This window comes from Andrena cerasifolii, chromosome 5, assembly GCF_050908995.1.
Source record: "Andrena cerasifolii isolate SP2316 chromosome 5, iyAndCera1_principal, whole genome shotgun sequence".
NCBI lineage: Eukaryota > Metazoa > Arthropoda > Insecta > Hymenoptera > Andrenidae > Andrena > Andrena cerasifolii.
The window spans coordinates 8,078,682-8,091,059 of record NC_135122.1 but is presented as its reverse complement, the minus strand read 5'-3'; the positions used below and the strand labels follow the sequence as shown (position 1 = coordinate 8,091,059).

Sequence of the window (12,378 nt, the reverse complement as noted above, 5' to 3'; positions counted from 1 at the left end):
TAGAAATGTCGACGTGATTAATTATAAATCGTCAATAATATACTACAATATCTTCATTTCGCGCGTGTTCACCTCCAAAGAAATATTCAAAAAGAATAATAAATAATTCTTCTCGCCGTAGCGCGCAAATATTTGCGTAGACTGCCTAATTCAATCACCAATGCAATTCCTCGAATTCCCCAGAAGTCACAGCTGAGATCGTTACACGGGGCTCGGAGTAAACAGTGCAACCATAACTGCCACGCGAGATTTCGAGTAAACATCGCGATTAAAATTCTCGCGGGAAAAATCCCAGCAAACACCGCTGTCAAAAATTCCAATGAAACCGGGATCGGGGCTCGTGGGAGCACGTCCGCGCCGCGACCGACATATCGATACGCGGCAAACAAATCTGGAGATCGCGTCTGCCAATAGATGCAGCATCAAATTCAGATCACGCGCAGGGTGGCTGCGAAGGTTGCGCCCCATTTACCCGTCGATTTTCAACGGTGTTTATGAAGAATCGTCCTTCCGTGATCGTATCGAGTCGCAGAGGCGGCACGGTAATTACGACGGACTAATTGCAGGCATTATTTATCGATCCGGGAGCCTTCGATACGAATACGGTGGAACTAGACGCACACGTACGAGGCGAGCATCTTAAAATGTCAAACGACGAAGAAAGCTGCGTCTCTGTTCGAGGATTTATACCACTCTCGAGCTTTTACAAATCATTTATACGTAAGTAAATAATCTAATAAACAATTCAGAACTCTAGTATATGTCTAGTAGAGAAAATTGATTACCAACAAAAGACGAAATTTTCAATTCGATTACCTCCTGGAAGTTTGTGTAGCGAATCCTACGCGTTTAAATCAGTGATCCGTGTCCCACACGGTTTCCTCGTTACAACGTTAAAACCGAGAAACTTACTCGATTATACAGGTATTAATTAGTTTGCGAGCGATTTTAGCGAATAACGCTGAATAAATATTGAACGGTAAAGTTTGCAGTCCACTCATACAGGGTGATTCACGCGGAAATTTAATAAAACGGACAATCGTTTTCACTTTCCACCCGCCTGTTTCGAGCACCACCTTTAACCTTTCGCCCAGCAATGGAATTGCTCGCAATAAAAGATCCAGCCTCCGTTCTGAATGCCCAGAACGGTCGCCGTGCAATGAATTTTCAAAAAGCAAACAGAAATGCGGGTTTTACTGTGGATTCTCAGAGCAGCAGTGTCCGAAAAGTTTGATTGGGAATCCCTTTGAAATCGATTGCGCCATAAAGGGGTGGGCGCGTGCAACGTTGCGTCACGGTTACCGATTGTCCCAGATAGAATTGTTCCCTCGGCAATTTCGAAAATTCACGGGGCACAGGAACTCTCCTCATAATCTGGATGGCATATTTGATGAAAACAACAACCCCCACGGGGGATGTGTAGGGCTGCATAACTTGGCGTGCAACTTGTTTCACGAAGTAGATCACTCGAGCGGAATCCTCGCTTGCGCGAAGTAAATAAACGGGCAACGAGCTTGTTTACGAGAAACAAGGTCGTGGCTTCGATGCAACTTTCCGAAAGCACGTCTTCGTCGACGGTGCTTCGCCGACGTCCCCCTCTAGGAAGGGTGAACGACGGAGACGGTCGATGGCGATTTTACAATCGCGTTGATTAGAAAACAATTTCGGACGAGGTAATTGCGAAGCTCGCAGTAATGCGCGTTAACTCTATGATAATTTTCGTACCGAATTCCTGGAACGTATTGCGCTAAGTATACACTACCATGGGCAACAGATTTGCGAAGTTAATTCAAATATGGTTATACTCACATTGACTAGTATTTGCAGTGACTCCACGTACGATCGCTCTGTGTCATAAAGTTCCACAACGACGTGAGTTCTAGTGTCCTGAAACAAAAAACATTAGTATTCGCGTGTTAAATTAGTATTCTACAGAGAGTTCATCGGTGTTTCTGCGTACGCTACAACGAAAGCCAAAGTTCTAACTGTACATATCTATGTAGGGGAGACTGGGGCTAGTTGATACAGGGGCAGGTTGATGCAGACGAATTATCTTGACATCGTACATGTATATGTAGGTCCATTTGAACGACATGTGTGAAGTTTGTTGTTCAATTCTTTATTACGATCCAGCGTAAGTCTGTATACCTTGACGTTAACAATCGTTTCTCAACTGTTTTTGTTTATATAGAGAAAAAGTAAATAGTTTCGATACATCCAAATTGATCGTTCAAAGAACATTTTTTCATTCATTTTGTATGTATTTTCTCAAGTTTTCGCTTACTATGCATTAAAGAGGAAGGATCAAAGTATATTTTGGCATATTTGTTATTAAGTAATTAATTAAAATGAAAATGAAAAAAATTGACAGAATAACGTATCAACTAGCCCCGGCCTACCGTACTTATTGGGCAGTAATCACAAGGCTCAATTTTTTTTAAACGAAAAGAAGAAGTAAAGTATCTTATCGTGCAAAGATTTGCAGTGAATAAATATAGAAGAGTAGTACAAGAGATATTTGAAATGCAGATATCGCAGAATGGAATCAAAGTTGGACTGCGGAATAAATACAAACAATAACGACTTTCAATAATATTTCTATCTTCCATTTGCAGTGCCAGTGATTGGAATTAAACGAAACACCTCTCTACTTCGTTTCAATTTTAAATATTAAATTCCATTCGAAATGGTTAATGCGATTCTTCTTAACATTTCACCCTCTCATAACGAAGGAAAATGTGCACACTGCTTCGACAGTGGATGGGTCTAAAGAAAGGCATCAGAAAAATTCCATAAATCACTTCGACAGTAGCACGATAGAAATTTTCGTCAACCGTCGAGCACTGAATAATTATCTGTTGGGAAGCGATGCAATTGTTACACGTTGATCATGTTGTCTCGTGATAAAGATCGCACGTGTCCGTGCATCGCGTGAGCACGTGCGGCCAGTCACGTGTTATCAATACGGCCGCGATGCTGATTACGAGAAGAACTGTTCCAGTTATGTAACGAGTAAGACGCAATACATTATCTTACGTCCTAGCCTCTGACAATTGCATCGTAACCGGGGATTATGACATAGCCGATGATAATGTCGAGGTTGCTGTATCCGTTCGTAACATTCCCATCGTTAAAGCGCACATTCGCGTCAGCCCTTTGTAGAGTTTTACTGGAAATTCATGATAAATCGTAGTAACTTATTTTGATAGATCTTCAGAAATTATTAGATCTCACGAATATTCTTAGGTTTTAGATAAAATTCCTTCAAGGTAACCATTTGCAAATGTTTCTGCTCGGAAGATTTAACCAGTCTTTTAGCGAGAGTTTGTTTGACATATATGAAATTGCGAGCTCAACAAAATTTGTATCTGGGTCAAAAGATTTGATCCCAGCGAATGTACTTCAGCACACAGTGGGGAACATAAATCGTGCCGCAACTGAAGTGCAAGTAATTCCGCGGAAAAACAGATCCAAAATTTCTATCGAATTGTTACGACGCGCAATAAAAATAAGTTACAATATAGGTACACCTATCAAAAACACGGACCCCATCCCCCTTTCACCGATTGCGAGCTATTTTTATCGCTCCCAATTCTCCACACACGGAAAAATAGCGGAAAAAATACTCAGGTGCTTCACCCTATATTTTCGCCGAACGACCAATAAAATACAACCTCGTATAGGCGGGAAGTGTCAGTAGGTGGAACAGCAAACACGATCGGCGAACCGTGTATTTTATTAACAGGGGGGTGAACAGAGAATATTTGCTGAGCGACTGAAATCGCGTAGAATAACTAATAAAATGGTTACGTGCGAGGGTGAAACGATGGTGGCCTACCACGGAAAGGAAAACAAAAGGGGAGGCTCGCCTAGACTTTCAAGACCCATCAAGAGTTTACAGGTTCATCGAGACCATTCAGGCTTTCAAAAAATTTCAGATTCGTATGATCGACGTGGTGCAAAGTATTTTGTTGTTTCGCCTGTTCGAAGTGATTCGAAGCGTCTTGAAGCCCAACGCTAGTGGCGTAGGTACAGCGAGCGCGATATTTCGGCTGGTATCGATACGGTATTGCAGATTTAGATGGTGGATTTTTGTGTAACGATGAAAACGGGAAAACTACCCACGCGGTCTATGCTGACACGCTCGTTATTTTCGCTGTCCACCGACGGCTGGCTGATGAGCGTGCGATCAGCGTTCATCGTCATCCTCTTCAACCGCCTGTCCCGATCCCGTCTGAACACTGTGGTCTTTTTTCACTGGCATATCAATCCGGCTCCCCGCAACGGACTCCCATGTCGATCTTTCCCGCAACTCTCAACGACACTCCACGAACCGTTCGACAACGACAACGGGTCCGACTAATCGCAGGGGCTACTTTTTCAATCGGGTACTATGATCTGGAAGCAGACCGACGAGAAGCATGACAATGCCCCTTTCCTTCGGATAGTATCGATTGGTTTCGGTTGCAGCATTTGCCGCGATTAAGTTAACCCTAGGATGGCTTCAGCTTACTCTGTCTGGGATTTTTATGGGGTCTGAAACCTTCATCCAGTTTAAACTTTATCGGACTTGAATTGAACGAATTTGTGATATCTATGGGAGAATAATTCTATTGGTGGGAAAGAATTTAAAAGACGCTTCTTCAAATCGCAATGGATAATCAGAAATGAGGGAGGATGAATTATAACGGGACGATAATTGCTGTTGCAAGAGAATACCAGTGCAATAAAAATAATCAACTATTTTGGCCAACTAATGCTGCTTGAGTAGCATGCGGGCAAGATGGTTGATGATTGTGGTTAAGAACTATAAAGAGGCACCCTAGGGTTAATAAAAGTAGATACTTTGCGGTTTTCTACTCGAAATTGATGTCGAAGCTTCGTATGCTTTTCGTTCTGTGGGTGAACAAAGTGGAAACGTTTAATTCTTCGTTATTCTTGGAGAATAATAGATCTCCGATCCTTGAATGATCGTTCTTGATATAGATTTACTTCTATGATAGCCGTCGTCCTACTAAAAATATTCCGAGTCATGTAAAAGTGATATTCGTTTACAGAAGCGAAAGAATTACAGTATTGGAAAAGCTAACGATGTGAGAAAAGGAGGTTTCCTTCGATCCGCGGTTCCCCTTATCAGCTGCAAGCGCCACTAGTCTCTCAACGCCACGTTTATGGGTTAACATATTCTCAATGCTGCGAAGAAAAATTATTAATAAAGAACTTAATTACGGGAAGGTTACATCGCGCTTGCTGAAGGTATTAAAAACGAAAAGCCGATTTAAAAACGGGGGGAAAGCAGTCTATGCCAACGTTAACGTAATTCCTGAATAATAATTATGGAAATTGTGACATCTCCACGAAATATCCTAATACCTACCGTGTAGCAGGGTAAAATGGCAAATAGAAGCGTACGATGTGGAGGAGTACTATGCAAAACGTACATGTTAGCATTAAAAAAGGATCTTCAGCTTGTTAATTAACGTTCGTCATTTCGCGTGGTGAATAATTGGGACGCCGGATCCAAACTGAACCGTTACGCTACGAAAACAACGGAACAAATTAACATTCAGAGGAGGTTACATTAGCGTAAGTATTCAACGTTTGCTGCTAAAATAAAAACCTGGCGACATGTCACTGAGAACCGAGCCAAGAGGAAAGCCGAAGAAAATCGCAAACAATGAAATTTCGAAAGTGATCGTTGAAAATACTCCATGAGGGATAGTCACACGAATGGATGTTAGTCACTCGACGATTTGCTCCTTGACGAATGTTAGCAAAGTAAAAACGACGAACGGTCCTCCGGAGATTTGAGCGACCTTCAAAAGCTTCCGGCGGATGAAGACAGCTAACGTCGTTACTTCGAGTTAAGGGGGTAGGTTACCCTCAAAATTTTCGAAAATTGTTTTTTAGGATGTTTGCATATTCCGGTAGCTACATCTTTCCTACGTATTTTAAGCGCAACCGGGCCCAGAAATTAAAAAAAATTGAAGGAATTACAGTAAAAAATGTGCGAGCCTGCACATGAGATCGGATAACGATGTCCGAGTTTAAACGCGATTTCCCAGAAACTACGTTTTCCAAAACGGTGAACATAAAATCTCGAAAACCCCTCCAACGATTTTAATGGAAATTGACAGGGAGATCTAGGAAACTATTCCCCACAATGTGACGGGAGCACATTTTCAATATAAATTCTTTAAAAAGAAGATAAAAATATTTTTCCTACAAAGAAAGAATAAAATCAAAAACACCAACATAAAAATTGTATCAATTTGTTTATCAAAATTTAGCTTCCTGCACAAGCTGGAGACTGTCTTACAGATTGTAAAAATGCTTTTACTTTGTGTTCACCATCAAACGGTGCATCACGTACACGCTCTCACATTTATATTTATAACTTTTTTCCCTATAAATATATTTAAAATTTTCTTTTTGCGCATTAAGTTCAACGAAATGACGCTTAAAAATTAAGACAAAAGTTATCTCTATATTCAATTATTACTTCAGAATATGCGTTTGAAGAACGGCCAGATTTTGGGCTGCTGAGGGTAACCTACCCCCTTAAGGGAACAAGAAAAATTAATTTCCGAATGAAATTACACGATAACCATTTCGATGGAAAAATGTGACTTCGCATGTGCAACAGTATTACAGTAATTTGCGGCCATGCCACGACCACACGAATCAGGAAATTTTCATCAGAGAACCACGACCAAAAGCTACCTACGCTACACGCGTCTACTGCAGCTTTCCGCACGACCGAGTGATTCAGCGGTGCCACTTTAAAAGCTCGGGGCGTACACGTCCGGCGAGTTTTGGCCTTTCCACGCAGAGCTTTCACACTTCGAGCTGGATGATCATACGTCGAACACGTCGTACATGTACCGTTTCCACGGTGCGTTATATTTAGCGAGGTGACTCAGGGCCCCTCTCGTGAGCTTGCAAGCTCCCCTTCCTATCTTTTTCGCTCCCTCGATTTTCCTCCTCGGTCCGAGGAACTCGCCGCTCCGTCCGATTACCGAACCGATTACGTCCGAACGAACCCCGACAACTGATTTTCGTCCCCTCGGAGACTGATTGAACGATCAAAGGGCTTTCAGCGAGTTCCGAAATCCTTCAAAGCGTATCACGAAGATCAGAGAATAGTTAAGGTAGTATCGTAAAAAAAGGAAGGCACTTCTCATTCGACTGGCGCACTGAGTCGATCTCTCGATGTGCCTATACGGTTTTACGAAATTATCAAAAAGTAGGTGCACCGGTTGAAATTTTCTGAAGTTAGAATTCACGTTCAGAGAGTAATATCCTATTGTACCAAGGAACATTACGTGGATATCGGAGAGTATTGTGCGAAAGGATTCTTAATCGCTAATTATTCGCGAGCGTTACGTGTTTTATTGTTACATGAACACGACTGATCCATATTGCGGAAGACATGCTGTAACAGGTCGCATTCACTGTTATTTGTAAACCATTAGCTCGCCTTGTTACTTTTCTGTGAACACTATGAATCGATTACGTGCCGCGTTAATTAAACACACCTGCAGTATTTAGCAACGGGAGAAGTCCAAGGTTAATTACAATAATTTAAACAACATCGCCGTTTGGTGTACCGAACGAGAAACGGAATCCCTCGAATTCTCGAGACCGATAATTGAAACGATATTCCCAGTGATCAAAGCGTGAAAAGAGGAGAGTGGAAAGTGGGAGTCCTTGAGGATCTTTGAATGGGGCTGGCTTTTCGCGAGAAATTGCAATCGCCACGTGGTGAAAATAGATCGGTTGGGATGTCGAAGCAAGGCTGCGAAGAAACTGTCCGCTGATTTGATTGTGACACACGAGGAAACGTGTGTTTCCTGTTGCACGGAATACCGCGGCCGCGAAATCAGATATTCGCGACAACTCGGCGAGTCGCGTCGATCTTGTCACTTGTTAGGACCAACACGGTCTGCCGATCGATCGGACGAACGAACTAAATTAGAGAGAAAGTCGGTGCTTTTTGTTGCATCTTAGAAGATTACAGTTTACCCCGGCACGTTTATGATTTTTCTGCCGATTTAATTGGACTCGTATCAGCTTTCGATCGTCAATTTCTGCCGTTTACAGGAACAAGAACTGGAGTCAATGATGCTGGAAAACGGGAGGCCGAGGAAAAGTTTTAACGACGAGTAGCATGGAACCACGTACCCAGCTGCAATTTGTGCAATACTGTCGAACGTCAGATACATGCTTCTCATTTATTGTGCAGATTCGCCTCCCATGTGACATTAAATAACTACAGCTCAACGAGAAAAGAGCTGAGCTAAGAAGATTTCCTAGGAGACGTGGAGGTTGAAGTGCACTCTTTGACCTTTTTATTACTGGCACGCGTGATATCGTCCCCGTGTTTGTTCAACGTTACGGAAAATACATATCTAACCAATGACACAGTTTTACATTATTCCCCAAAGGACCAACGCTCGATATAAAGTCATTCCACATGAAAAGGATTTTTTAAGTCCATTTTAATGTTCACAGGAAAAAAGAATGGGCCCCAATGCACAAAACTGTTGGTGAAAAAATTGCTTCCCATAACATTTTAACCCTTTAGTGCCAAACGTATCATATATGATACATTCCATTTTTTTTGCTGTTTCGCCGTTTGCATTCGCAATTCACTGTTTGCAACAGTACAAGTAGTAAAAGTTTAGCGTAATTTTATTCACTGAAAAAAGCTGGACCTACTTGAATCTCCTATTCATTGATTTTATTCATTTTAATCACTGAAATTTTTTTCTTTTTACATAAATACATAAATTCGGGCCATTTTTAACGATAAAAAGGAAGTGGGCTATTTTTCCTTCAACGGGATCTGGCTGCGGGCACTACAGCGTTAAATGTTCACTAAAAGCAATATTTGCAAAGTCTACTGACTTTTAATGAAATATTATATTGGGCGATGAAAATAAAATTAATATGCGTGAATCAGATGGTTCTGCGAAAGTATAGAGGAAATCAAACGAAGTGTTCAAGTCGAAAAGTCTATGACCCAATAATTTCTGACTCACTGGAGCTTTATCCAGAAATTAGCTAGCGACACGCACTAGCAGCTCAAAGGATGATGGTAGTAAATTATAGGACAATATGAGTTTCAGCGTTTCAAAGGAGCTGCGCGGTAATCCTCCCTAAGCAGCGGCGAAACCAAAGATTAACCTTTCACATTTGCAAAGTATCCGTATCAGGGTCCAGTACTTGTTATTCCCACTATCTCTCCAATTAGGAGGATTAAATAGTATTTTTGCGACGGCATTCCACCAGATCCCACGAATTACCTCTAATAATATTCAATTCCCGCTGTTTAATAACAGAATAACCCATAACGCAGCATTTCTCGAAAAGGAAAGGATTCAGCGAGTGCGATTAAAGTTGTGCCATTGCAAACCGTGCTTTAATTACTCGTAAAAAGTGTAATCAAAAGTTTCGACCTTTACAGACTATCGTTCAGAAATTCGAATTAAAAATGTACAATCGTGGAATCCGCTGCTCGCCGCTGACCCGATTATTTTCTCCGTTTCTTAGATTATGACTAGCAAGTGGTACACGGGGATCCGAATAGAATCGAGAATAAATAGAAGGTGGCCGAGCTTGCGTGATGCCGCTACGAAATATGCAGTTACTCTAGTCGTGTAATATTAGGCTTAGCTGCTACGAACAGTATCACAGCCTCCTGAATTTTCTAAGCATCAACTATGTGCCCTCCTATTTTGGTCTTAATTAGGCCGTTAGATACACTGAACACGTAGGGATCTCTCTAACGATCACACACTCTGGCGAAGGACCTCGCTAAACTTCATTAATGAACAAGATCGGAATAAAGTAGTCTTCTCCTCAGCCACCTCAACTGCCATCAATGATGAATTACCAAACAACTAACAAAATCGTTCACCTATCCTAATCACTCTACTACCCGACACCATCACACTGATCTTACCAACCGATTAGCACGGTTATCGTCCTCCATACATCTCTCGAGACTCACACGTGACACCGGCCGATGAGACGGGGACAGAGACGTACCCTCCTTGAGGGCACTGTTCTTTCCAGCGCGAGCAATCGTTGCAAAAGTATCTACTTCCTTCTAGTCTAGTACCGCTAGGCGCGTGCAACCGCGTGCTCGTTCTTCGAATTACCGTTCGATCTTCGCGAAAAGACTCACACGTGACACGAGGATGGAATCCGTGGTGGATCAAGAGGAGTGCCGAGGGGTGTCTGGAGAGCTTTTGCGGAGCGACAGCTAGACACGACGTTATGCCTGAAACTGGCGACCCGTCGCACCACCACGGGCAAGCTGATCGATGCCCAAGAGAATAGCGGAGGAAGAGAGGCAGATGTTTCGGTTCCAGAACGCCGGCGCGCACTCTCACGTGGATTACACGCGCACACCGTGCGCCCTGTCCATCCTGTTCGAGAGGAGCTTTGCTGCGGTGACCTTGTCCCAGCCAAGCAGCCCGACCTTGCACCCTGCCCGCCAGAAGGACCCCGATATCATCATCCCCCATAACAATCCCTTTTCCGCGAACACGGACGCTCCACGTCCACGAGTTCCAATTTCTTCATGCGTACGCAGTATACGCGAAATTACGTTTCCACGGAATTCTCACACTCGTTTAATCAGCTCAAAGGGATAGAGCGTCTGCCCTTCGGGTGAATTGGGCCGATTAGCTGGAATTCGATCACGGCCAACTGCTGCCGATCAAAGCTTCTTGTAATGAATTTATTTCGTGCGACGCAATGCTTTCGGGGAATCGATACGGATGGAGTTGTGTTAACTTGAGGAGTGAGTTAATGCGGAGTTTAAGGATTTCAATCGATGTAACGGGATATAATGATACGTCGGTTTTGTGCACGCATAAGTTGAGAGGACTTGGGTCCGTTGTCGTGTGTAAGTTTCAGGTTTCAATCTTACTCCATTTTATGTTACGAAAATATTGCCACATCTCTTCCAGGAGTTAATGAGTACCTAGTTTCTTAATTTCAAAAGAGATTCATTATGTATATTTGATACGAAAGCTTGCTTTGTCGCATACCGCGATTACTTCTTTACTGTGATTATTTATTAGAGCACCTACTCGAGTTACTTCATGGCTCCTCATTGTGAAAAGTGAACGAATGGCGGTAGTTGCGCGGGGTAAACGCATCTTCTCGATTCCGTGGTGTCATTAGTAGACTGCGATTGTTTATGCAAATATACATTTTTATAGAAAAGGACTAAACAAATGAAACTTTGATAGAAATATGTTTCGTCATTAGAGGGTTATCGAAATATATTTTTTGTTTTAAAAAATGTTATGTTTATTTATTTCTAGCATATACAAAGCTTACTTAGCTCGAGTATCGTAGCGGCCATGATATAGTGTATTCGATTTTCTTACAATAGGCAGGTCGTAATTATCGTAATAAATATCATAATTGCATAAACTTCCGCAGCCTTGTCATCGGAGATAGACATCGAGAAGATCTGATTTAATATTCTATCGCGAAGAGACACAACATCAACTCTATTCGACGACATCGCAAGTTCGCACCTGTGCCAAACCGAATTAAAGCACTGTTGTCTACTATTTCCAAAGCGTGTTGACTGAGAATACCTTCTGAGGAGAATTCTCTGGTACCTCTTTAATAGATGTGTTTGACATCGAGGTATTTAACGCTGAAATGCATCCTTTTACAGAGTACATTACTATTACACATTCAACTTAGTAAGAATTAATAGAAATTAAGAATTAAGTGAATTATAAGTGGCAATGTAATAAAAGCTGAAATTGGTTTCAAAATTGGAATTGCTCGAATATTTCATTGGAACCACTTTCGACACAATGGTGCTTGAGTTTCCTTGACTTCTTTAAAGCCACTAACCTCGAACTAATAAAATTTATTGAAATCAGTCAGACTTCTCGGACTTTGTTGATCATGGACAATCGTACACTGAGCTGCACTATTGTTTTACTGTTATCATTATCTAATTCTGGATACCTATTGAAGCACATAAGTTTATTTTATATCTGCGACCCCTGCCAAAGGAAAGACGAGCAGGAAATTCATTTCATCAACTCGAAAGCAATATGCGAAAATCGGTGGACGTTCCTCGTAACAGACGGTAATACTTCGTTCGTCTGCGAATTAGTTTATAATTGTATAACATACCCTACCCCGATTTATTTTGCAGCCACTTGTTTAGTCTGCGCCCTCGCGGCAACTTCTGAATCCCCACATTTTCTGGCATTTTATTCGCGTTTTTTATATGCACTGACCGTGCGTTTGCTTTGCGTGAATCAGTAAGTGGTTAATGAATAAATACGCGATACATTGGTTTTTGCGCGTGAAATTGCTGAATTTTTCATG

The 12,378-nt window shown here is 42.0% G+C and overlaps 1 protein-coding gene across 5 annotated transcripts in view; it reads right to left on the bottom strand.

Annotated features, from left to right (window-relative positions):
• LOC143369261 (rho guanine nucleotide exchange factor 17) overlaps window positions 1–12,378 on the bottom strand; it is a 57,711-nt gene that overhangs the window by 13,881 nt on the left and 31,452 nt on the right. For all 5 annotated transcript variants that reach the window (XM_076812984.1, XM_076812983.1, XM_076812981.1 and 2 more), the window contains one exon: window positions 1,810–1,887. In XM_076812984.1, coding sequence (XP_076669099.1) covers window positions 1,810–1,887 — 78 coding nt within the window. The remainder of the gene's footprint in view (window positions 1–1,809; window positions 1,888–12,378) is intronic.